The following is a 26921-nucleotide window of genomic DNA, read 5'->3' on the forward strand; positions in this document are numbered from 1 at the left end:
TAAATCAAGCATTACTTACTGTGGTCACACCATTGATGCACAAGAATTACATAAGTCTGCTGAGAAAAGTCAAGCAGTGATGGATTCCCCAAGTCCAAAGAATGTGTCGCAGCTGTGGTCCTATTTAGGATTTGTCAATTACTAGAACAGGTTCCTGCCAAACATGGTGACTTTGCTCCATCCCTTGAACTTATTATTACAGATCAGGAAGAAATATCAGTGGACAAAGCAGTATGAGGTGGCTTTCCTAAAGGTAAAGGAAGTGGTGATGTCAGACACTGTACTCACACATTATGATCCACATTACCCAGTGAAACTTGCCTGTAACTCCTTGTCTTATGGTATTGGTGTTGTCATACCACATGTTGTAAGTGATGGAAGTGAACGCCCAATTCTCTTTGCATCACATTCCCTTACTGCTGCAGAGAAAGATTATGCACAGATTGACAGAGATGCCTTGAACCTGGTTTGGGTGTACAATGTTTTAACCAGTAGTTGTATGGGAGAGAGTTTACCATATTTACTGATCATCAACTATTAACGTCCATTTTCGATTCACAGAAGAGCCTCCCACTAAAAGCAGCAGCATGAATGCAGGGATGGGCTGTGTTTCTTTGAGGACACAGTTATAAGGTTCAAGAGGACAACTAATCATGGAAATGCTGATGTATTGTCCCGTTTACCCTTGGAAAAGGAAATATCTGAAAAATTACTGAATTTACGCTCCTCTTGATATATTCTCCCTAATGCAAATTGAAAGTCTCCCTATTATGGCAGAGATGATCCAAATGGAAACCAGTAAAGGCCCCAGACTGTCTCATTTCCACATGGCAACCCACAATGGCTGGACTGTGCAGCAGAAATTCCAGTTCCCCCATTTTTACCCATGCCGGGATGTAACTTCCCCTGATGGAGGTTGCTTTATGTGGGGTTGCAAGTTGTTGCACTATCTAAGCTGAGAGCTAAAGTGTTGGAGGACCTACATACTAGTCATGTAGGCCTGGTCAAAATGAAAGCATTGGCTCGAGCTTTGTCTGGTGGACTAGATAAATCAGCAGGTAGAGCATCTTCCCATGCATTGTTGGGGGTACCACCACATCAAGAAGAAAGGTGCTTAGGGCTGTCAGAATCACTTCCTACAGTCCCAGCGTCAACTCTTACAACCACCTTGGAGGAGGTCACCGAGCCTGAGATTGTCTCACAGCCACAAGTCTCACCTGTCTAGCAGCGTGAACACTCCTTGTTATGAAAGATGTTATCCCACCAGATTAATAAATCCTCCTCAGTGATTAAATCTTTCAGCCTGAATAGAACAATTTCAAATTTACTATGCTGTGGATATCTATATAGTAGTTGTATTATATAGTATACTGTGTATATCGTTGAAATGTATTCTGCATTGAGTTGGAGATTATTGCTAAGCAGGGAGGAATGTTGTGCATTTAATATTTCAGTAATATTTGAGTCATTTTGCATGTATATTATTTGATTAAGCATTCTTAGTTGTTGACTCATTACAGGTTCTATGTAAAAGTATGTGAATGGCATACTTTGTTACACCACTATATCATATGTCTGCAACTGGATACACACCTCTCAGGCCCCCTTGTTTTTATTTCAATTAATTTTATATTTTGTAGTTACAAAACATTATAATGAGCTTTCCTGATTGTGTAGACTGTATTCTGGGACCAGGAAAGGTTGTGCAAGATGTGCGCTCCCAGTGCGCTTTCCACTGCTGTGCCGCTGATATGAAGAGAGGCGAGTGGTGTGGGTTTTCCATAACAATCTCCTTTGTCTTGTTGATATTAAGAAAGAGGTTTTTTTTTAACCTGGCACCAGTCCTTGAGCTCTTCCACCCCCTCCCTGTAGGCCTTTTCATCGCTGTTGGTGATGAGACTCACCACTGACGAGTCACTGACGAACTTGACAACATGACTTCTCGGGTGTTTGACTGTGCAGTCCTGTGTGAGCAGAGTGTACAGCATTGGGCTCAGCCACAGCGCTGGGGGCACTTGTGTTGAGGATAGTGGGGGAAGGGAAGAGCAGTTGTGCATTCTGATGACCCGGGATTTGTTGGTTAGGAAGTCCAATGCACAGTGGACTAGTTAGACCAAGGAGTAGGAACATGTTCACCAAGGTCTGTGGGACAATAGTGTTGAATGCCAAACTGAAATCCAGGAAAATCATTCTGACATGAGTGTCCTTCCCAATTCACAAACTCTTTGCACCAGTCCTCTCCATGGTATCAAACTCTGGTTGCCCCCTTTCTCCTAGTCCCAACAGAATTATTGCATCCCATCGCATGTCCATATGGTGATCTCTGTTCACAATCATGTCTGGTTGATTGATTCCTCTAGATGGGCTTGCATACCACTTGATGAGTTCATCTGCGAGCACAGGGAAAACATAAACCCCTCAGCTGACCCTGCAATGAAAATATAGACTTCCTGTTAACCATTAGATCCATGACCTTCTAAACTCCACAATAACACAACTGAACTCACCCAGTTTAGCCATATCGTCACTGAAGATTGGGACTGAGTTCTTTACAATCTGTCAGTTAATAGAAACATAGAAACATAGAAAATAGGTGCAGGAGTAGGCCATTCAGCCCTTCGAGCCTGCGCCGCCATTTATTATGATCATGGCTGATCATTCAACTCAGAACCCTGCCCCAGCCTTCCCTCCATACCCCCTGACTCCCGTAGCCACAAGGGCAATATCTAACTCCCTCTTAAATATACCCAATGAACTGGCCTCAACTGTTTCCTGTGGCAGAGAATTCCACAGATTCACCACTCTCTGTGTGAAGAAGTTTTTCCTAATCTCGGTCCTAAAAGGCTTCCCCTCTATCCTCAAACTGTGACCCCTTGTTCTGGACTTCCCCAACATCGGGAACAATCTTCCTGCATCTAGCCTGTCCAATCCCTTAAGGATTTTATGCGTTTCAATCAGATCCCCCCTCAATCTTCTAAATTCCAATGAGTACAAGCCCAGTTCATCCAATCTTTCTTCATATGAAAGTCCTGCCATCCCAGGAATCAATCTGGTGAACCTTCTTTGTACTCCCTCTATGGCAAGGATGTCTTTCCTCAGATTAGGGGACCAAAACTGCACACAATACTCCAGGTGTGGTCTCACCAAGGCCTTGTACAACTGCAATAGTACCTCCCTGCTCCTGTACTCGAATCCTCTCGCTATAAATGCCAGCATACCATTTGCCTTTTTCACCGCCTGCTGTACCTGCATGCCCACTTTCAATGACTGGTATATAATAACACCCAGGTCTCGTTGCACCTCCCCTTTTCCTAATCGGCTACCATTCAGATAATAATCTGTTTTCCTATTTTTGCCACCAAAGTGGATAACTTCACATTTATCCACATTAAGTTGCATCTGCCATGAATTTGCCCACTCACCCAACCTATCCAAGTCACTCTGCATCCTCTTAGCATCCTCCTCACAGCTAACACTGCCACCCAGCTTCGTGTCATCCACAAACTTGGAGATGCTGCATTTAATTCCCTCATCCAAGTCATTAATATATATTGTAAACAACTGGGGTCCCAGCACTGAGCCTTGCGGTACCCCACTAGTCACCGCCTGCCATTCTGAAAAGGTCCCGTTTATTCCCACTCTTTGCTTCCTGTCTGCTAACCAATTCTCCATCCACATCAATACCCTACCCCCAATACCATGTGCTTTAAGTTTGCACACTAATCTCCGGTGTGGGACCTTGTCAAAAGCCTTTTGAAAATCCAAATATACCACATCCACTGGTTCTCCCCTATCCACTCTACTAGTTACATCCTCAAAAAATTCTATGAGATTCGTCAGACATGATTTTCCTTTCACAAATCCATGCTGACTTTGTCCGATGATTTCACCGCTTTCCAAATGTGCTGTTATCACATCTTTGATAACTGACTCCAGCAATTTTCCCACCACCGACGTTAGGCTAACCGGTCTATAATTCCCCGGTTTCTCTCTCCCTCCTTTTTTAAAAAGTGGGGTTACATTAGCCACCCTCCAATCCTCAGGAACTAGTCCAGAATCTAACGAGTTTTGAAAAATTATCACTAATGCATCCACTATTTCTTGGGCTACTTCCTTAAGCACTCTAGGATGCAGACCATCTGGCCCTGGGGATTTATCTGCCTTCAATCCCTTCAATTTACCTAACACCACTTCCCTACTAACATGTATTTCGCTCAGTTCCTCCATCTCACTGGACCGTCTGTCCCCTACTATTTCTGGAAGATTATTTATGCCCTCCTTAGTGAAGACAGAACCAAAGTAATTATTCAATTGGTCTGCCACGTCCTTGCTCCCCATAATCAATTCACCTGTTTCTGTCTGTAGGAGACCTACATTTGTCTTTACCAGTCCTTTCCTTTTTACATATCTATAAAAGCTTTTACAGTCAGTTTTTATGTTCCCTGCCAGTTTTCTCTCATAATCTTTTTTCCCCTTCCTAATTAAGCCCTTTGTCCTCCTCTGCTGAACTCTGAATTTCTCCCAGTCCTCAGGTGAGCCACTTTCTCTGGCTAATTTGTATGCTTCTTCTTTGGAATTGATACTATCCCTAATTTCTCTTGTCAGCCACGGGTGCACTACCTTCCTTGATTTATTCTTTTGCCAAACTGGGATGAACAATTGTTGTAGTTCATCCATGCAACCTTTAAATGCTTGCCATTGCATATCCACCGTCAATCCTTTAAGTGTCATTTGCCAGTCTATCTTAGCTAATTCACATCTCATACCTTCAAAGTTACCCCTCTTTAAGTTCAGAACCTTTGTTTCTGAATTAACTATGTCACTCTCCATCTTAATGAAGAATTCCACCATATTATGGTCACTCTTACCCAAGGGGCCTCTCACGACAAGATTGCTAATTAACCCTTCCTCATTGCTGAAAACCCAGTCCAGAATTGCCTCCTCTCTAGTTGGTTCCTCGACATGTTGGTTCAAAAAACCATCCCGCATACATTCCAAGAAATCCTCTTCCTCAGCACCTTTACCAATTTGGTTCACCCAATCTACATGTAGATTGAAGTCACCCATTATAACTGCTGTTCCTTTATTGCACACATTTCTAATTTCCTGTTTAATACCATCTCCGACCTCACTACTACTGTTAGGTGGCCTGTACACAACTCCCACCAGCGTCTTCTGCCCCTTAGTGTTACGCAGCTCTACCCATATCGATTCCACATCTTCCCGGCTTATGTCCTTCCTTTCTATTGCGTTAATCTCTTCTTTAACCAGCAACGCCACCCCACCTCCCCTTCCTTCATGCCTATCCCTCCTGAATATTGAACTGAACTCCAGAGGCAGTGTAGCTAGCTAGTCTTTGGCCACAATAACGAATCAGGAAAATCTTTTGTAAAACCTGGTATTATCATCATCAAGTTTATACTGATACTTTTGCTGTTATAAAATTTACCTCAAGCTCCATTTTACTTGTCTGAATCTGAACTCAGTATGAAACCTCAAAGGTTGGCTTTCCATTAAAATGTGCAGTGACAGAATATTTGCTAAAATGTTGTCCAGTAATATGATTCATTATGGTTTAATGCAACTTCTGAACTATGTTCGTTGGAAGTGGTACTGCAGCCTGTTGCCTAAAAGCAATCGTGTCAGGGACAGACACAACTGTATTTATTTTAATATGTACAATAATCTGGTTCGCTGCAGTTTCATGTCATTAACAAGGCTCAATTTACAGCTTTTGTGTTTGACCTAAATCCTACAATGGCCAAATTAACAAGATACATTCCAAAATCAAATAAGTTTTCAAGTTTTAAAAGACATCAGCGCGCTGTAAAATTAAACTTCCTTAACAATGTTAATAACCACCTCCATTCATAGAACTGTTGTTAAAACCTTTTTAAGTTGCTTAGGACTCATGAATGAACATAATTATTTTGTTCCCAACTTTGAAAGCTTGTTTGTTGAATGATGCAGCTGTGCCTTCTTGTATTTCTGAAGAAATAATAAAGACACCAAGTCCCTAGTGCTTATTCAAAAATTTGAATCGTCTCGCTCACCTCTATTTTCTGCTGTTTCATTCATGTTTGGTGCTGTTTCCCGAAAGAAGGCTGTTCACAGCTGTGGACTGCTGTCGCAAGAGATGCATTCAGTTATTTGGTATGTGGACCACGGCTGAATGATTCTGAAAAAGCAAGCAGCAAGCAAAATAGTCATTGACAATCTAATAACATGGCAGTAACTACTGCCACACTGCTTCAACAATAAATTGCATTTATTTAACAGCTTTCACAGAATTCTTCTTAGTCCATTGGCATGCTTCAGAGTGGAAATTGGTTGGTTGTGTGTGTGTGTGTGTGTGTGTGTGTGTGTGCATTCCTTTAACTTGAGGAGGGTGGGAATTGTGCTGCTACTTGCCAGATACCAGATGGTCCTGTACTATTGAGACTTCGGTGCAAGAGCAAGGAGGCCAGAAAGCTGGAAATTTAGCTCTGCTGTATCGACTTAATACGCTCGCATTCATGACTACCTACTCACATGCATGTTTGTACTCAGGCCACGTATCCCATCAGACAAAAATGCAAGTTCTCATCTACAGATCCCCCTCCCCCTTCATCCATTCCTTTTTTAGGCTCTTCTCTTCCACTCTCCTTCACACTTCACTCTCCTGCCCCTTCCTTGACAGCCCCATCCTTCTTCTTCCTTCTCATTTCCCCCATTCTCCCTCTCTCCACCCCTGTCTCTTTCTTTCACCGAACCCCACTCTCCAACCTCCACGTTCACACTGTTCACTCTCCCTCTCTCAACATCCCAAATTACTTTTACAGGGGCAATATAAAAAAAAACACCTTTTCTTGTGTATTTTCACATGTGGCTTGGCATTCCTCTCAAATGGGGCATTGTCCAGAAACATAAGGAGATATTATGGCAGTCAAAATCTTGGTTAAAGAAGTAGATTTTGAGAGAAAATTGGAGAGGAGTTGAGCTTTGAAGATGGAACTCCAGAGGCAGTGTAGCTAGCTAGTCTTTGGCCACAATAATGAATCAGGAAAATAGGGCTATATAAAAGGCCAGAGTTGGGAGGAGCCAAGGATCCTAACTGTATAGGTTTATGTTACCTGTAAGTATTCCTCTAAGAGTTCCAGGTTCCTCCCTCATAGGTTGTAGGTGGGTAGGTGAATTGGTGGCTGTAAATTACCACTGGAGGGGTGAAGAGAATGGGGGCTGGGGCTGATGGAAGGGGCTGATGGGCATAGGAGAGAGAATAGGCTACAGTGAAATGTGGAGGAATGAGACGGTTGATACGGAAGTAGCATAGATTTGAAGGACTGAATGGGCTCCTTCTACCTCAACAGGAAATATGAGAAACAAAGAGCACTAAGGAAAACTATAGAGACAGAAATGGTGCTTGTTTTCAAAGCCATCTTCCCTGTCTCAGACTACCCCAATTTACATTGCATTTTTGCATTTGATGCAAAGATTCAGCACATCATTTAAAACTTTGACAAACATCTATTGATGTGTGGTGGAGAGTATATAGACTGGTTGCATCATGGCCTGATATGGAAACACCAATTCCCTTGAAAGGAAAATCCTACAGAAAGTAGTGGGTGTGGCTAAGTCCATCACGGGTAAAGCTCTCCGCACCACTGAGCACACCTACGTGAAACACAGCCACAGAAAAGCAGCATCCATCGTCCTGGATCCCCACCACCCAGGTGATGCTCTCTTCTCACTGCTGCCATCAGAAAGAAGGTACAGGATCCTGAGAAGCCGCACCACCAGGTTCAGGAACAGTTATTACCCCTCAACCATCAGGCTCTCGAACCAGTGGGAATAATTTCACTCAACTTCACCCATCTCGTCACTGCACATTTCCCACAGCCTATGGACTCCCTTTCAAGGACACTTCATCTCATGTTCTCAATATTTATTGCTTATTTATTATTATTATTATTATTATTATTATTATTTATTTCTTTTTGTATTTGCACAGTTTGTCGTCTTTTGCACGCTGGTTTTTTATCCTGTTGGGTGCATACCTTCACTGATTCTATTGTGTTTCTTGCATTTAGTGTGAATGCCTGCCAGAAAATAAATCTCAGGGTTATATATGGTGAGATATTATAATTATAAATTCACCTTGAGTTTTGAACGTTAATATTGTGGCTTGATTTTAGAAAGCAACAGCCTGAAAAGAGGGCTTTAATTGTTGCACTGAAAACCGCTGTTGGAATAGCTAAGAATTAGTGTAGAAAAAAAAGCTATGTAAATCTATGTCAATGATATTGAAGGATTGTTTCATTGTAATCACGTGAATAACTAGGAATATTTGTAGTGAATAACAAATCATAACCAACATAATGTTGACAAGATGATTCGTCAGCATCAGTTCCTCTGTAGAGATCCTTTGTTCATGTGGGAAGCTTTATATCTGTCTGGAGCTCTTATTTACAACTAAAGGGCTGACAATATCTGATTTATGTTTATTAGTCTGATAAATGAAGGACTATAATGCTTGTGTAATGTTAATCATCTGTTGTTTTGGATTAGGAAAGTGCGCTGGTTGTTGTCCCCTACCTTATAGTGGGACATAACGAAGCTAATCCACCATGCACATCAATTGCTTTCCATTCTGGAATCACATGGCAAATGCGGCTAAATAAGAAAAAAGAAAACTAGTTGGAGGTTTTTTACATTGTGACTTTCACTCTTCTCAACCAATTGGCAATAACCCAATCCTTTTGTGCAAGGGACAAGGCAAAGGAAACAAAAATCCTAAATTATTAATTTCCCAGCATATCCATTTCAAACAAGGTTTCATTAATTGCCCCTTTGTTTTGTTTATAGTGTGTAACCCTATCACTGGGGTTCGTATACAAACTTGGCTTGTCAGCTAACTCTGCTAACAGCCCCGTGATTCAGCGGTGAGAATGTCACCTTCCATAAGCAACTCACATCTAGGGTCAGTATGATTTGGGTTCAACCAAACAAGAAAATTGGGATGTTCCGCTTAAGGAACATTGATTATATGAGCGCTGTGTAAACACTGCCCCATGGAAAGTTATCATTCACCAGAAAAATCACAGATCGTATGCCGGCATAAATTTACCAAGTAAATATGTCTACCAATATTTCAACTTTAGCAAGCAGTTAACAGAAAAAGAAAAGAAAAAGAAAAGGGCCTATTACAGTTAAACCAGTCTAAATGTGTACATAAGCATTGGAGCTCATTTCTGTAGTAGCTGGGTGTATCGCTTTGATTACTCATATGCTAAACCTACATTGTGCGTGGAGGACACCGGCTAAAGTTAGAACTTCCCTCGAAGACTGTTTGGAACAAACAGGCTAACTCAGGAATATTGGCACTTCCTCCATTAGACGATTCGTCTGCACAAAGCACTTCTTACAAGAGGGTCTCCCCTTCGGGTGGGATCCTCCCAGCATCTTCCCTCATGCTCTTCTCTCCGCACCTCCTGTCAAAGGACCCCAAACCAGACTACAGTCCTTCAGAAATCCAATCCCGCCCAGCTCTCTCAAATCTTCCATAGCATCCCAGTGGACAAAATGCTACCATGACAAGCCCGATTGGCTGACACAACATTCCTAAGTTGGACAAAATGGCTCCTTATCTTTAACTGAAGCCAAAATGCTAGTCTACGAAGCTTACTAACAAGGCACATTGCACTTACAGAAAACTGCTGAAGTAAAAATGTCTCACAGCATAGCAGTAGAAATCTTAACCAGAGCATTACAGGTGAATCATGTCAAACAAAGAGCAATACCTGTTGTGTGTGTCGTACTATACCTTCTATTATTTCTTGGTATCAATGAAAATATTTATATCTTTTAAATCTCATCAAACAATGGTCCCAAATCTGGTCTTTGCCCACAGGCAGAAATGGCATGTGCTGCAATGCATTCTGAGGAAATGCCATTGTTATGTTAATATTGGTGAAACACCCATCCCCATCCATAACATATTGAGTACTTCTGATCACCCTTCACAACATACAGAGTGATTGCAAATCAAAGATCGATCAGAATCAGGTTTATTAAACATGAAATATGTTCATTTGTGGCAGCAGTACAGTGCAACATATAAAATAGACTATAAATTAATATATGCAGGGTAAAAAAGAGAGCAACATTAGTGACATTCAGAAATGGTGGTGGAGGGGAAGAAGCTGTTCCTCAAGTATTGAGTACAGATCTTCAAGCTCCTGTACCTCCTCCCTGATGGTAGCAATAAGAAGAGGGCATGTGCTGGGTTGTGATAGTCCTCAATGATAGATGCCACCGTTTTGAGACATCACCTTCAGAAGATGTCCTCAGTGCTGGAGAAGGATCATGATGGAGTTGGCCGAGGTTAAAACCCTCTGCTGCTTTTTTTGATCTTGTACAGTGATCCCTCCATACCAGACAGTGATGTAACCAGTTAGAATGTTCTGCACAGTACAATTGCTAGAGTCTTTGATGACATACAAAATATCCTCAGATTGCCAATGAAGTATCGCCACTGGTGTGCCTTGTACATAATTGCATCAAGGTGCTGGGCTCAGGATAGATCTACGGAGATGTTGACGCACAGGAAACTTGAAACTGCTCACCCTTTCCACTGCTGATCTCTTGATCACGAGTGGTGTATGTTGGGCAGTAGGAAAGGATATTTGGCTGAGCTAGACCTGTTGCTCCTGTATTCCTACGAATGAATGCCACATCAGTGATTTTACATCAGGCGAGGCCAGCCAATTACCTGCTCCTTTCCTGCCCAGTAATGCAGTACTGAGCAACAAGAAGCTCAAATAATGAAGTATAGGTATCAGTGGCATATTCAGTACTCAACATGCATAGCAACCTGTTAGCTCTTAATTCTTTGCAGTTCAGAAGAATGAGGGGTGGTTTTATTGAAAACCAAATGGGCATGATGGGATTGATGCTACATTACCAGGGGAGTCTCAAATGAAAGGACATGGTTATAAAAAGGATAACCATTTAAAACTGAGATGCACAGGAATTTCATCTCTGGCACTCTCTGTTCTATAGTTGTGGAGTCTGGACCATTGGGGTATTTAAAAGAAGATTTTTTTTTAACTGAATCCAGAGTTTTGGGGAACTGGCACAGAAAAGGAATTGAAGACTGGGGAAGATCAGATTAAATGATGGGGCAGGCTTAAGGGGATAGCTAGCCAACTTCTCCTTTTCCTCCTCCCTCTTCTTCTTTCTTTCATGTGTGGCAAATGTTATTTTTTGTAACATCAAATAAACTATGATGGGAGATCATCAAAGAGATGGGTGACATTTTGAGTCAAGACCCTTCAGTATTTTATTGCTGCTTCTGGCCTTTGCATTCTTTTATCTCCATTCTTTTCTCTACTTCCTCTTGTGATTTCCCCTTGTTGCTCTGTACACATTGTTCTGCTGTGTTCACCATCAGCATGAGGCACCCTCTGCCCAAAACATTGACTTTCCATTCATTTCCTTAGATGCTCTCTGACTTGCTGTGTTCCGCCAGCATTTTGAACATGTGTTGAAATAATACTTGGTCTTTTCACAGGACATTCAGAAGTCCACCAATGTCGTATATCAGTCCCATCATGTGAGTCGAAACAAGAGAGGCCAGGTCATTGGCACTCGTAGAGGATTCCGTGGTTGCACTGTCTGGCTAACAGGTAACATGTTATGTTAAACCAGCATCCCTGAAAATCCATTAACATAATCATGGCTTTAGTGTAGGTACATAATTGCGTACAAATTCCTTTCTCTGAGTCATAAGAATGCAGAGTATAGCAAGATGCATGCTAGTCCTGGGGTTGATACCAAACATCGAAGCCCGAACGTCGAACAAAATTTCAGAAGTCGAAGCCCTGAAGTCCATTGGGGAAGTTGGATGCTCATTGTCCACAAATCCACTGGAAGCCCAGAGTCCTGCCCTGGGGTTGGAGGGCTGTCTCTGTGGGCGGGTGGAAGGGAGGGAAGGGGCTTGCTTTGCTGTTGTTTGTTACTTTGTGTTTTGTTTTGTTATATTGTGTTCTGTGTGGTTCTGCTGAGCATTGTGGGTATGCAATGTTGGCACCGGAATGTGTGGGGACACTCGCAGGCTGCCCCCAGCACATCCTTTGGTTAACACAAATGACACATTTCACTGTATGCTTAGATGTATAGGGAATAAATCTGAATCTGATATTAGGGAGCTGTAAGAACAAGTGTAACTGATTTATTCAGCTCTCTAATTACACTGCTTTCATGGATGGTTCTTAATTCATATTAGCCAAACTCTACAGAGCTTTCCTCCTTTTGAAAACAAAATGATTTTTTGTCTGCATTATTTACACATTTTACCTTTTCAAAGGTTTCCTGAGTCATTTTGATCTGTTCCAGAGAACCTGTGTCATTGGTGCTGAATCTACTTGTGGTCTGGAGGAAGGTGTCCTTCTTGACTTAATTCCATAGAATCTGGTGTTGATGCTTCTGCAATGACTGATTAACTTCTGGAATAGACTCACAATTACAAAAGTCTCTGATATCCATGCTTATAATACCAGAGTTCTTCTTGCAAAGCTCTGTAGAGCATTGTACTTTCACCACATTTGCTATAAAATGTAGTCGCCACTAAACACAGCCAAGTTAACAAGTCCATTCATGATTAGCCTGTAGCTTCATGTACTCTGTACACTGTAGTCTTATGTATTCAAACATCTCTCTGACTCGATCATCCTCTTTTCTGTATAATTTTAGACAATACTTTTTGTGCCTTCTTGGCAAACTCCATTACTGTGACTGGAAATTTATTTTAAATTATTTATTTTTATTGCATTAGAATGCAGAATAAGCCCTTCTGGTCCTTTGAGCTGCACCGCCCAGCAACCCCAATTTAGCCCTAGCCTAATCAAGGGTCAATCTACAATGACCAATTAACCTACTAACTGGTACACCTTTGGATTGTGGGAGGAAACTGGATAACTACATCTACTCCAAGTGCATGGATTTAAGAATTGAGCCAGATTGAAAAGGTCAGGGTGTTGGGACCACAGGCGAAGGCTGGTTCTGCCTGGTTTTGTTCAGTTCGTCTCGCTGTTCCACAATGGTTACTCAGCTTCGCACTGAACTGAGGTTGTAGCCTGCTCCAGCTGCAAACATGCCTGGCTTCAAGTCCTTTTTAAAAATTCAATTGTTCGCATAATTTGATTTTTTTCTCTCTCTCTCTGCACATTGGGTGTTAGCTGTTTATTTTTGATGGGTTCTTCTGAGGTTTCTTTGTCTTGTGGCTCCCTGTAAGCAAATATCAATGTTGTGTAATATTGACATACATTGATAATAAATGTAGTTTGAATTGCAGCTCCTTAGAGATAGTATTAAGGAAATCGGGGTGCAGCTGGATGACCTTCAGCTTATAAGGGAGAAGGAGGAGGTGACAGATAGGGTATACAGGGAGGTAGTCACCCCTAAGTTGCAGGAGGCAGGTATGTGGGTGACTGCCAGGAGAGGGAAAGGGAAATGGTAGCCATTGCTGAATACCCCTGTGACCATTCCCCTCAATAATAAGTAGACAGCTTTGGATACCATTGGGGTTGGTGGGAACGATTTACCAGGAGGAAGCCACAGTAACCAGGTCTCTGGCACTGAGTCTGGCTCTGTGGCACAGAAGGAAAGGGGGAGGGGAGAGAAAATGGGTGCAGTAGTGTTGTGGGAGGGGGCAAGGGACTTCTATAATTGATGCAGTGGACATCTTTGGAACGTGGGAGGAAACTGGTGCACCCAGTGAAAACCCACGAGGTTACGAGGAGAACGTACAAACTTCATACAGACCGTGGCTAAACTGTATATTAAGTGTCAAGATTATACTTACACATCCTGCATCGAAATTCTCATAACACACTGATATAAACATTTACTTCAACCTTTTAGATTTTATGTGAGAATATACTGAGGTAACAGAGGGATCCACTTTTGAATTTTCCATATGATTCCAATTTAGGACCATCATTTGTAAGAATGGATGGTGGTCAAGAAAAATTAACCCCATTTTCCTTGAGTGACTACAACTTTGCATCCGGTATCTGTGACAATAAGTGCAATTTTAAATGTATGCTGTATGTTGTATCATAGATGACCCAAGTTGTTCTTATATAAGTCATGTGACATTTACAGCCTTTCCCCTAATCCCTTTGCTTATCTTTCTTCAATAACTGGTGTCACAGCATCAACACTGTTGTGAGATCTAACACAGTCTGGCATGATAGCAAACTCTGCCTAAGAATGGAAAACAATGTAACCCATTGGGTCAGACAGTGTCATTAGAGGGTAAGAAATGGCTGACATTTCAGGCCAAGACCCTGCAACAGAACTGAGATGGGCAGTCATAAGGGGAGAGGGGTAAGGCAGGGGCTGGCAGGTGATGGGTGGACCTAAATGGAGTGAGGATGATGGGCAGAGGGGGGCAGGTGAGGGAGGGGATGTAGTGGAATTGGAAGTCAAAGGCAGGAAGGTGATGAGCAGGGGTACTGTAGATGTGATGCTGGACTCCAATAAGTAAGAGAGGTGATTATTGGATCGGGTACGAGAGGGCTGATGGGCAGAAGTGGGTGAGGGTCGGAGACCCTGTGTAGCTAATAGGAGGACAGAAGTGGGGTGGGTGGGGGGGGACAGTGGGAGCAAAACTGGGTGATGGGCCAGAGGAGAGTTTGAGGATAAAAAGAGGGTGGAGGACCTGATTGGACTGGAAGGAGTTGGTGGTTAGGGGGAAGGTAGGGGACAGGGAAAGCAGGTTATCTGAATTTTGAAATTTTAGTCTTCGTACTATCTGGTTGTAGATTGCCCAGGCAAAATATGAGGTACAGTTATTCAAGTTTGTGTTTGGTATCAGCCTAAGTGTGAAGAAGGCCATGGATGGACAGGTCAATGTAGGAATGGCAGGGCAAGAGGTTGTTGCTGTTGACACAGCACAAGGTTTAAAAAGAGGTCGGGAGCTTTCAACTTTTTGGCAGGCTGAAATCAGTTTGAGAAGTTGTTTGTTAACAATGCAGTGTGAGGTTTAAAAAGAGCTCAGGAGCCTTCAGCTTCTTTTCCACAGGCAGCAATCATGCAGGGCCAATAAAAAGAAAGGAGCTGTAAGTGGAGCAGCCATTGTGTGAGTGGGCAGTTGTTAGAGTGGTCCAGCTTTGGCTCAACTGGCTTAGGTGAGAATAGGCTTGGTCAAGAACAGCCGGAGGTTCTGAGTAAGTAAGAAAGTTTCTTGAAATTTTTTCCCTCTGAAAGTACATAACTAGTGCACTGAGAATGGATCTGGAGGTAGTGGTTCACTCCTTGTGTGATATGTGGTAAATTTGGGAAACCTCCAGCCTCCCCGACAACTACACCTGCTCGAAGTGCATCAACTTAAGTATTGGGCCAGATTGAAAAGGTCAGGGTGTTGGGACCGCAGGCGAAGGCTGATTCTGCCTGGTTTTGTTCAGTTCTGCTCGCTGTTCGACAATGGTTACTCAGCTTCACACTGAACCGAGGTTGTAGTGGGAATAAAGAGGCCTTTTCTGATTGGCTGCCAGTGACTAGTGGTTTGCTGCAGGGTCAGTGTTGGGGCTACTTCTTTTAACATTGTATGCCAATGATTTGGATGAAGGAATTGTTCACTTTGTGGCCAGGTTCGTGGATGATATGAAAACAGATGGAGGGGCAGGCAGTGTTGAGGAAGCAGAGTGTATTCAGAAGGATTTAGACAGATTAGGAAAAGAAGTAGCAGATGGAATATAATGGTAGGGAAGTGTATGGTCATGCACTTTGGCACAAGGAGTGAAGGAATGGACTCTTTTCTAAAAGGGGAGAAACTTCAAAAATTACAGGTGCAGAAGGACCTGGAAGTCCTCATGCAGGATACCCTAAAGGTTAACTTGCAGGTTGAGTCACAGTAAGGAAGGCAAGTGCAATGTTGGCATTCATTTTGAGTCGACTAGAATATAAAAGCAAGGATGTAATGATTAGGGTTCATAAGGCATTGGTCAGACTGCACTTGGAATTTTGTGAGCAGTTTTGGGCCACTTATCTAAATAAAAGATGTGCTGGCATTGGAGAGGGTCCAGAGGAGGTTCACAAGAATTATCCCAGGAATGAAAGGGTTAACATTTAAGTCACGTTTAATGGCTCTGGACAGTACTATCTGGAGTTTAGAAGAATGAGCGGGGATCTCGCTGAAACCTATCAGATGTTAAAAGGCTTAGACAGCAGATGTGAAGAGGATGTTTCCTTTAGCGGGGGATCCCAGGACTAGAGCGCACAGCCTCAGAAATGGGAGATGTCAATTTAGAACAGAGATGAGGAAAGGATTCAGTAGCCAGAGGGTAGTAAATCTGTGGAATTCATTTCCATGGACAGCTGTGGACGCCAACTTACTGGGTATATTTAAGGCAGAGGTTGATAGCATCTTGATGATTCAGGGCATCAAAGATTACGGGAAGCAGGCAGGAGAAGGGGGTTTAGGGGGTGTAGATCAGCCATGATGGAGTGGCAGAGCAGACTCGGTGGTACAAATGGCCTAATTCTGCTCCTATATCTTATCATTCTGCAGTCTTGTGATAATGTAGGGTTGCATGTGAATAAAGATGTTTTATTGTCTATCAAATATTCTGCCATTTTATTCTACATTCTTCGATGCATTTATATTCGATAGATTTAATTTGGTGAAAGGTTTGATTCCGGGCAAATCTGTGGGTAGATCCTGTGATGTGAACAATAGATATTGCTTATCATCAACTGACTCTAGTAGCCACTTTGTAATCACCACAGACTCTTGTCTGTATTCATATAGTTGGCATTGCCTAGTTGTTCTCCTTTTACTTCATTCAACCTCTTCTTCTAATTAATCTAACCACAAATCTGTGTACTTAGCCCCCTGCTCTACTCACTTTAGATTGGCTAAGCACAGCTCCAAAGCCATCTTCATGTTTGCTGGTGACACCACTGTTGTAGGCCGAACCCATGGTGGTGAAGAATCAGCATAAAAGAGGGAGATTGAAAATCTGGCTTATCGGTGCCAGAACAACAACCTCTTACTCAATATTAGCAAAATCATGGAGCTGATTATTGACCTCAGGAGGAGGAAACCAGAGGTCCATAGGCCAGGAGGATCAGAGATAAAGGGTCAGCAAGTTAAAATTCCTCAATGTTATCGTTTCGGACGACCTTTCCTGGGCTCAGCACGTAAGCGCAATTAGGAAGAAAGCACGACACCGCCTCAACTTCCTCAGGAGTTTGTGAAGGTTTGGCATAACATCTAAAACTTTGACAAACTTCTATAGATGTGTGGTGGAGAGTATATTGACTGGCTGCATCACAGCCTGGTATGGAAACTCTGATGGCCTTGAACATCAAATTCTACATAAAGTAGTGGAGACAACCCAATCCATCACAGGTAAAGCCCTCCCCACCATTGAACACATCTACATAGAGCTTTGTCTCAGGAAAGCAGCATCCGTTATCAGGGAACCCACCACCCAGGGCATGCTCTCTTCTTGCTGCTGCCATCAGGAAGATGGTACAAGAGCCCTTGGGTTCACATCACCCAGGTTCAGGAATTAATAAGTTATCAGGCTCTTGAACTAAAGGAGATAACTTCACTCAACCTCACTTGCTCCATACATACTATGGACTCACTTTCAAGGACTCTTCATCTCATGTTCTTGTAATTTATTACTTATTAATTATTATAATTTCTTCCTTTATCTATTTGCACGGTTTGTTGTCTTTTGCATATTGGTTGAACACCCAAGCTGGTGCAGTCTTTCATCGATTCTATTATGATTATTATTTCATTATGGATTTATTGAAGGTGCCCACAAGGAAATAATCTTAGGGTTGTATACGGTGACGTGTACTTTGATAATAAATTTACTTTGATCTTTGAACTTTGTTTCCAATTTATTCTTCAAAGCACTGGGACGAAGTGAGGCTTCCAGTAGACCAGTTTGCACCTGGGTTACTGTGGAAATTTATATTGTACAAGTCACACAAATATTCTTAAGCATGCATTCACGCACTCCCAGATGTAGCCAACTGTGAGCCTGAATCATCCATGCTGAACACTCCTTTCCAATATAGCTTCAATTTTCTGAGCCAGTCATTGCTGATTAATTAGTAGAAACAAGCATCAGTGATTTAATTGGTGTCCGTTGTGATGCTCTAAGCACTGTATGTCATGGTCCGGATCGGGGTTCCTTTAAATTTACTTTGTTTATGTTACGATCCGCACCGTTGACTCCCTGTTTCCCTTTGGTTTCCTGTTTTCCCATGTCCCTCGGTCTTGGTGATTGGAGGCAATTTACTCTCGGCTGAACCGGCAGTTTATAGTCTCCAGCTTTCAGCCGTTCAGGCGAGAGCGTTCTGTCACAATGGGAGGTGTTGGGAACAAGGGCGGCTCCAAGTACCAAGTCCTGACCCTGGCGGCTCCAAGTGTCAAGTCCTGGCCCTGGCGGTCTGTGATTCTGAGTCCTAGCCCAGACCCTTAGTCCCAGCCTAGTCCTAGGCCTGAGTCCTTGTCCAGTTCGCTATTCCTGCTTCTGTTTTGCTCTCCTTGGATTGAGCAATAAACTCAATTAAGTTAACCTCACAAGATGTGTCTTGCATTTGGGTCCATCCTTGCTCCCAACGCCCCCCCCCCCCATTGTGACACTGTATCTAGCCCAGAGTCAATGGACGCCACATGAATATGCCCTGCTGAAGGGTCTCACCCTGAAATGTCGACTGTTTACTCTTTTCCATAGATGCTGACTAGCCTGCTGAGTTCCGCCGGCATTTTGCGTCTGTTGCTGTCCACATGAATATGATTTCACGTCGCTCTCCATTCTTTTCTGACCACACCATAGCAAAATAAGTAGACATGCCCACAGCTGAGTAATCTGCTGCTGAGTTATTGTTCCTGTTTTTTTTTCCTGTTTCTCTGCGGGCACTGTGGAGTTGGTCTTATTTTCTTATTGCATTCTTTTGGGTCCTTTGCTTCGCCAGTGCCTATTAAGCAAACAAATCTCGAGATTGTATTATTTATGATATAAATAATTGTATTATTGTATATGTATATATACAATATGTATATTGTATATGTTGATAATAAATGCACTTTGAATATTTGAATCTGTAGATGTATTGATAATTAAACAATAATTTTACTTGCAACTGATAATGCTTTCTGCTGCTGCCATTAGTTAAACCTAATTCTCATTGTTCATCCTGGCTTCAGTACTGCATAGGCTTGTTATATTGCCAAAACTTGCCCTTTGTGAAGAGATCACACTACAGAATTACTTTGGCTGTGTGGTAAACCATGTATATATATAGTAACTCGGTTGCCTGTCTGGACACACCCCTCTGCTGACTGCCCCTGTGGCTCCTCCCACAGAATCCTGTATAAAGGTGTTCGCCTTGCCCCTCCCCCTCAGTCCGGGGGCAGACACTCACTGCGGAGGTCGTATTGTACAGCGAATAAAAGCCTTTCAGTATTTTACCAAACCTCAGTCTTTTGGAGTAATTGAAGGTGCTTCAGGCTGTAAATTTGCTTGCTGAGATAAATTAAGCTCTTTGCTGTTTTATTTGACAGACCTATGGCAAAGAGCAGTTCACACCATTCTTAATGTTCTTAACAGAACGATGCAATCTGCATTTGAACTCTGGTTCTTGCTATCAGCATCTGACTATAGGCTGCACCTTAGACTAAATCAGGAATTCACATCGACTACATTCATTCACTGAACATACCAGTGAAAGAAATTCTATGGTATGTGGTCTAATGTGCCAAAATCTCATTTGCCAAGACATCCTTCAACCTGCTGATGATTAGATCTGTCGATCTCCACAAGTTCTGAAGGGTTAGGATTAAAATGATCCTGTAACCTCTTCTCTAAACAAAACGTCCTTTGCTTTCCATGCAGTTAAAAAAAATTGCTATTGAAGTACATAGTTCAGAATCCGTTTGAGTCCGATAAACATGTTCTTACATACCAAACCTAGCACGTTCTGATCATCAGCATTGATTTCCTGTGTTACTTGCAGTAAAGAAAGACATGCCTGCATCTATGTAGGAACTGCAAGGCTCACACCCACAGTGCTTTGCATCAAGGTTTCCAATGGAACCAGCTTGAGTCTGGCAGCCATCATATTCTTCCTCCTCTTACAATATGCAGTTTCTGTTTGAGGGCTAGTATCAAGAGAGTTGCAATTTCTTTTAAGCCTTTTTATTTGCAGTTACCTTTCCTGCTGTCAATGTCATATTTGTTATGGACCGAACCCAATCCTTGCATATGTCAAAGCTAAAGGAAGCTGTTGTGAGTTTCCACTCACTCACGAACCATTCACGCTGACTTGGTGACATGCACAAGCATTTCACTTTATTCCCAATAATCTCTTATTGCTGTGGTGTTTAATTGATCTTGTATCATTTTTGCCAGTTTGCCATGAACATGCACTTCAAACTCAAGCCTGCAGGCAATATTAAAAAGCACAGGGACACAAAGGCCAGCTAGAAGCCAAGTGATTCAGCTTTCTAACCATACTGCACATATGCACAAGCTTCATAAATGTACATCATATTTCTACACACCCATTCAAGAACCCTCCACTAATCTGACTGGCCAGGCAATCAGTTCCATACCCCAACCTCTTTTTGCAGAGTTGTGCTTGGAAAGAATGTACTGCTTCTGGGAATCAAAATAAATCTGTGGACACTGGAAATGTGAGATAAAACCAGAAAATGCTGGAAACAGCAAATAGGGCAGCATTTTTCTCCTTTGTATTTATGATGGAGTGGGTTGTGGAAACTAAGGAATTAAGAGAATTGAATAGCGATGTATTGGAACATATTCAGATTACAACCCAGGAGGAGTATGAGGTCTTCAGGCATATTAAGGTCGATAAATCCCCAGAACTTGATTAGGTGCACCGAAGACTTTGTGGGAAATAGGGAAGAAACTGTCAGCGTCACGGCAGAGATTTTGCATTATCTTTGACCACGGGTGAACTAATGGAAGTCTGAAGGATAGTCAAAGTTGTGCAATTATTTAAAGAGGGTTGCAAGGACAAGCCAGGGAACTACAGGCCAGTGAGCTTTTCATCATTGGAGGGGATTCTGAGAGACAGGATCTGCCAGCATTCGAAAAGACCAAGATTTATAAGGGAATGCTGGCAGGTCTGTGCATGGGAAGTAGGAGATTATTGAAAAAAAAGTGAAATTCTCGCGTATGTCATCAAGTCAGTGTGAATAGTTCATGGTGGTGCAGTGTCTCACAATCTGATTGAGTTTTTGGAAAAGGTGCAAAGAGAATTGACAGTGGCAGGAAAATAGGCATTGTTTACATGGACCTTAGCAAGACCTTTGACAATGTCCTGCATGGTTGGCTTGTCTAGGTGGTCAAATTATATGGTATTCAGGGTGATCTAGTCAACTGGATACAAAATTGGCATGCTTAAAAGTATCAGAGATTGATAGTGGATCATTGTTATTCAGATTGGAGTGCTGTTACAGCGGGCATGCCACAGGGATCACCATTATGTCTTCTCTCATTTCTCATAATTGTTAATGATTTTGATGATAATGTAAGTAAATTTGTGAAGACATGAAAATTAGTGGCATGGTTGACAGTGAAGAAGGTTATCTCAGCTTTCAACAGGATCCAGCTGAGCTAGGGAAGTGGGCCAAGGGATGATAGATGGAATTTAACTCGGACAAATACAAGGTGTTGCATTTTGATAAGTTCCATCAGGACACGACTTACTCAGTAATTGGTAGAGCCCTGGAGAATGTTCTGGGATAGAGAGACTGAAGGGTACAGGTACATACTGTGTAAAAGTCTTAGGCACGTATATATAGCTATGGTGACTCAGACTTTTGCACAGTACTGTAGTAATTTTATGTATTGCACTGTGTTACTGCTGCAGAAAAACTAATTTTATGACAAACGTGAATGACAATAAATCTGATTCTGATGTGGATCCCCATTGAGGACTACGAGTGGGAAGAGTGAATAATAGTTGGAAAACAGGGACCAGAAAAATTCTGGAATGCTCAATAAAACAATTGTTTGGAATTAAATGACCTTGCCTGGTGTATCAGGGCTAGATATGTTTCCACCTAAGCCAACCATACTCCTGGCACACCTTCTCTGCCAACTGTCCCACTCTCATCCCGCAGCACTCCACCCATTCCATTCCCAACATCTTTTGCATCCGCCAGATTTACAGACTTGCTCTCCGCTCCACGTTGACAAATACGGTACTGTGCACGAGTCTTAGGCCCCCTAGCTACATATACAGTGCCTATAAAAAGTATTCACCCTCCCTTGGATGTTTTCATGTTTTCTTGTTTTACAACATTGAATCACAGTGGATTTTAATTTGACTCTTTTGACTCTAATCAACAGAAAAAGACTCTTTCGTGTCAATGTGAAAATAAATATCTACAAAATGATCTAAGTTAATTACAGATATAAAACACAAAATAATTGATTGCAGAAGTATTCATCCCCTTTAATAGGACAGACCAAATGATCACTGGTGCAGCGGATTGGTTTTCGAAGTCACATGATTAGTTAAATGGCGATGACTGGTGTACAGTTTAAGTGTTTCAATTGATTGTGGTAAAAATACACCTGTTTCTGGAAGGTCCGACTGCTGGTGAGTTAGTACCCTGGCAAAAGCTACACCATGAAGACAACAGCACACTCCAAGCAACTCCACGAGAAAGTTTATTGAAAAGCACGAGTGAGAAGATGGTTACAAGAAAATTTCCAAGTCACTGATTATCGCTTGGAGTACAGTTAAGCCAATCATCAAGAAGTAAAACGAATATGCTGCAGCTGTAGATCACCCTGGAGCAGGCCATCTTCAAAAACTGGAAGACTGTGCAAGAAGGGGACTAGTGAGGGAAGCCACCAAGAGACCTATGACAACTCTGGAGGAGTTACAAGCTCAAGTGCCAGAGATGGGAGAGAATGCTCATACAACAACTTGCCTGGGTGCTTCACCAGTCACAGCTTTATGGGAGAGTGGCAAAGGGAAAGGCACCATTGAAAAAAAAACTCACATGAAATCTCAGCTAGAGTTTGCCAGAAGGCATGTGGGAGACTCTGAAGTCAGCTGGAAGAAGATTCTATGGTCTGATGAAACCAAAATTGAGCTTTTTGGCCATCAGACTAAACGCTGTGTTTGGCATAAGCTAAACACCGCACATCATCAAAAACACACCATTCCTACCATGGAGCATGGTGATAGCTGCATCATGCTGTGGGGATGCTTCACTGCAGCAGGCCCTGGAAGGCTTGTAAAGGTAGAGGGTAAAATGAATGCAGCAAAATACAGCGAAATCCTGGAGGAAAATCTGATACAGTCTGCAAGAGAACTGTGATTTGGGAGAAGAGTTGTTTTCCAGCGAGACAAAGACCCCAAACATAAAGCCAAAGCTACGCAGGAATGGCTTAAAAACAACAAAGTTAATGTCCTGGAGTGGCCAAACCAGAGTCCAGACCTCAATCCAATTGAGAATTTGTGGCTGGCCTTGAAAAGAACTGTTCACTCACGATCCCCATGCAATCTGACCGTGTTTGAGCAGTTTTGTAAAGAAGAATGGGGAAAAATTGCAGTGTCCAGATATGCAAAGCAGATAGAGACCGATCCACACAGACTCAAGGCTGTAATTGCTGCCAAAGGTGCATCTACTAAATACTGACTTGAAGGAGGTGAATACTTATGCAATCAATTATTCTATGTTTTATATTTGTAATTAATTTAGATCACTTTGTAGAGATCTGTTTTCACTTTGGCACAAAAGAGGTTTTTTTTTCCCTGTTGATCAGTGTCAAACAAAGTCAAATTAAATCCATTATGATTCAAACTTGTAAAATAATAAAACATGAAAACTTCCGGGAGATAGTATCCTGCCGATACTTTATACTTTTATAGGCACCGTATATCACACACGGCACTTAAAACAAAATATTACCACAAATAAGTTAATAAAATATAATTCAAAATGCATATGCAGTGCACAGCACAGGTAAAAAGTAAACAGCTTGCTAAACTAGTGTCAAGACCTCGATGGTATACAACTAAGACCTTCGTATACAGCACTTCTGGTAAGTGTCACAAATAGGGACAAGGGAAACCCCAGTGATCCTCTCAGTGGTTTTTACTATCCTCTGTAGGGTATTGTGGTCCAATGCCTTGCAGCTTCCTTATCACACAATGATGTAACCAGACAGGACACCCTCAAAGGTGCTCCTGTAGAAAGTTGTGATAATAGGGGTGGGGAGCCTTATGTGCTCCAGTCCCTCAGAAAGTATAGATGCTGCTGTTCCTTCTTGACTAATGAGAAGGTGTTCTGGATCCAGGTTACATCATCCATTATGAGCACACCAAGGAGTTTTGTGCTTGCTATTCTCTCCAGAGTAGAGCCATTGGTGTGCAGTGGACAGTGATCAGCCTACCTCTTCCTGAAGTCCACAATCATCTCTTTTGTCTTGTCCATGTTGAGACTCAGGTTGTTGGTCTCACACCATTTGACAAGCTTCCTCTCTGTCTGCCGATTCATCATTGTTGCCGATGAGGCCAACCAAACACTGTTGTATCATCAGCGAAGTTGGTGATGTGGGTTGAGCTGGATCTGACAGTACAGTACAGGGTCAGCAGTCAGCTGAGCACACGGCCTTGGGCAGCACCAGTGCTAAGAATAATGAAGCTTGAGATATTGTTGCCATTTCGTTCTGACTGGGCGCTTTCCATCAAGAAGACCCCATCCTTCTGGCATCCTTCATCATGCCAACTTCCAACAACAAATAGTCCTGTCACCAAACTTTTTTCTCTTTTGATGTTTATTCTCTTTCATTCTCTATTATAATCTCTTTCTGCTTCCCTGTAGTGTTATTCTGCAGAGCAATTAATAAAGCAAAGTCATTAATTAAGAAGCCTTGGAATTCAAATGTGTTAATGTGAAGTTGTTTACTGCTGACATCTCTTAAAAGGCTTGGGAATTTTAAGAAGCCCATCTGCACTGGATCAATGTCAGTTTTTTCTCTCTTTAGGTCTGTCGGGAGCTGGAAAGACCACCATTGGGTTTGCACTGGAAGAATACTTGGTTACCCATGGCATTCCTTGTTACTCTCTGGATGGAGATAACATTAGGCAAGGACTAAACAAAAACCTTAGTTTTACTTCCGAGGACCGTGAGGAGAATATCCGGCGTATCGCTGAGGTGGCCAAACTGTTTGCAGATGCTGGTCTTGTCTGTATCACTAGTTTCATCTCTCCATTTACCAAGGTAATAATAAGCTGTTTGTCACTGCTGTGTTCCTTTATGTAAATTAATTTTAATCTCTAGTGTGTCGATAAATGAACAGACAGTTATTAAAGCAAGGCTGCTAGCTGTCATTGTTTCAAGACAACATAACAATTCAGCACAAGACCGTTAACCATTGACTGGAACAAAACTCAATCTCAAGAGTCTTGGAATCATTGTGATTATAGGGCAGGTTCTCCAGAGGGAATGGATATCTCAATAAATACATTTTTGGGGAATCAGTGAAAAGTGGGATATTGATACTGTTGCCTGCAGAATTGGGTGTCCCATCACAGAATCACAGAAGATACCTTCATTGTGACCAGAAGATAGAACAAAACAGAAAAAGGGCACAATGGTACTAGAGACCACAGTTTTAGGTGATGGGTTTGGAAATGTATGTTGTGAACTGAAAAAGAAAAATTCTGTTTTTTTTATGTCAAATAGCGATACCATTTAACTTCATTTTTCACAACTTTGCAGAAGCAAGTTCTAATATTACAAAAGATCAAATTTCCTTAAATAATGCCAGGATCATCATTTTTTTATTTACATTTTAAGTCTCATTTATAATAAATGACGATGAAAGAGGCTTGATTGGTGTGATTGTATGTGTACCTTCTGTTTTTCATGACTGGGTCTACTGCCTCACAGATCAGGGCATTTGGGTTTGATCCTGACCTCTGGTTCTCTCTGTGCAGAGTTTGCATGTTCTCCCCATGGCTAAGTGGAATTCTCCCAGATCCTTCCCACATCCTAAAGATGTTCTTTGTTTGAAAGATAATTAACTACAATAAATTGCCCCCAATGAAAAGAGAGGCAGGGAAGAATTGAGGTAAGAAAGAAAAAATAAGTGGAGGGAATAAGGTTAATGAGAGCACACTGAGAGTCAGCATAAGCCTGAAGGGCCACATGGCTTCTGTCTGCATCAGGGGTTCCCAGCCTGGGGTCCACCAACCCCTCGGGTAATGGTAGGGGTCCATGGCATAAGAAAAGTTGGGAACCCCTGATCTAGACCATGGAGAAATCTGGGTTCCCTCAATGGGGAGTTATTAAACAGGAAGAAATAATTTTTCAGTTATGTATTTAATTTCAGATAGTTTTTTTATTATTTTGATACTAACACAAATATATAACTTCATTATTAAAACCCTTACAAGTGTCACATTAATGTTCTGGTAAAAAATTGAGATGTCAAAAGTACACAGTTATTATAATAAAAATAATTGGATTAGGGTTGAATTTATTAACAATAGCATATTTAATCAAAAGGTCATTTAGACTATTCATTGATGATTCTGAATAGGATTAATAAAACCTTATGTATTAGACAGCTGAATAAATGCCAGTGTGCTGACTAGAACGTAATAGCATCTTAAGGCAGCCTGGCAGAAAGAAAGCAAGGAATTAATGTATCGGTCGCCTCTGAAAGCCAGATCATAGACTAATAGTATTAATTTAATATGTTTCAGGATCGTGAAAATGCAAGAAAGATTCATGAGAGCTCCAACCTTCCATTTTTTGAAATCTTTGTTGATGCTCCTTTAGCCATTTGTGAAAGTCGTGATGTGAAAGGTCTTTACAAGAGGGCCAGAGCTGGAGAGATAAAAGGTATAAATAT

The 26921-nt window shown here is 41.9% G+C and overlaps 1 protein-coding gene across 1 annotated transcript in view; it reads left to right on the top strand.

Moving 5' to 3' along the window:
• papss2b (3'-phosphoadenosine 5'-phosphosulfate synthase 2b) overlaps positions 1-26921 on the top strand; it is an 87577-nt gene that overhangs the window by 22727 nt on the left and 37929 nt on the right. The window contains exons 2-4 of the mRNA XM_063071620.1: positions 11552-11666; positions 25047-25282; positions 26773-26911. Coding sequence (XP_062927690.1) covers positions 11552-11666; positions 25047-25282; positions 26773-26911 — 490 coding nt within the window. The remainder of the gene's footprint in view (positions 1-11551; positions 11667-25046; positions 25283-26772; positions 26912-26921) is intronic.

This window comes from Mobula hypostoma, chromosome 19 (assembly GCF_963921235.1).
Source record: "Mobula hypostoma chromosome 19, sMobHyp1.1, whole genome shotgun sequence".
Lineage (NCBI taxonomy): Eukaryota > Metazoa > Chordata > Chondrichthyes > Myliobatiformes > Myliobatidae > Mobula > Mobula hypostoma.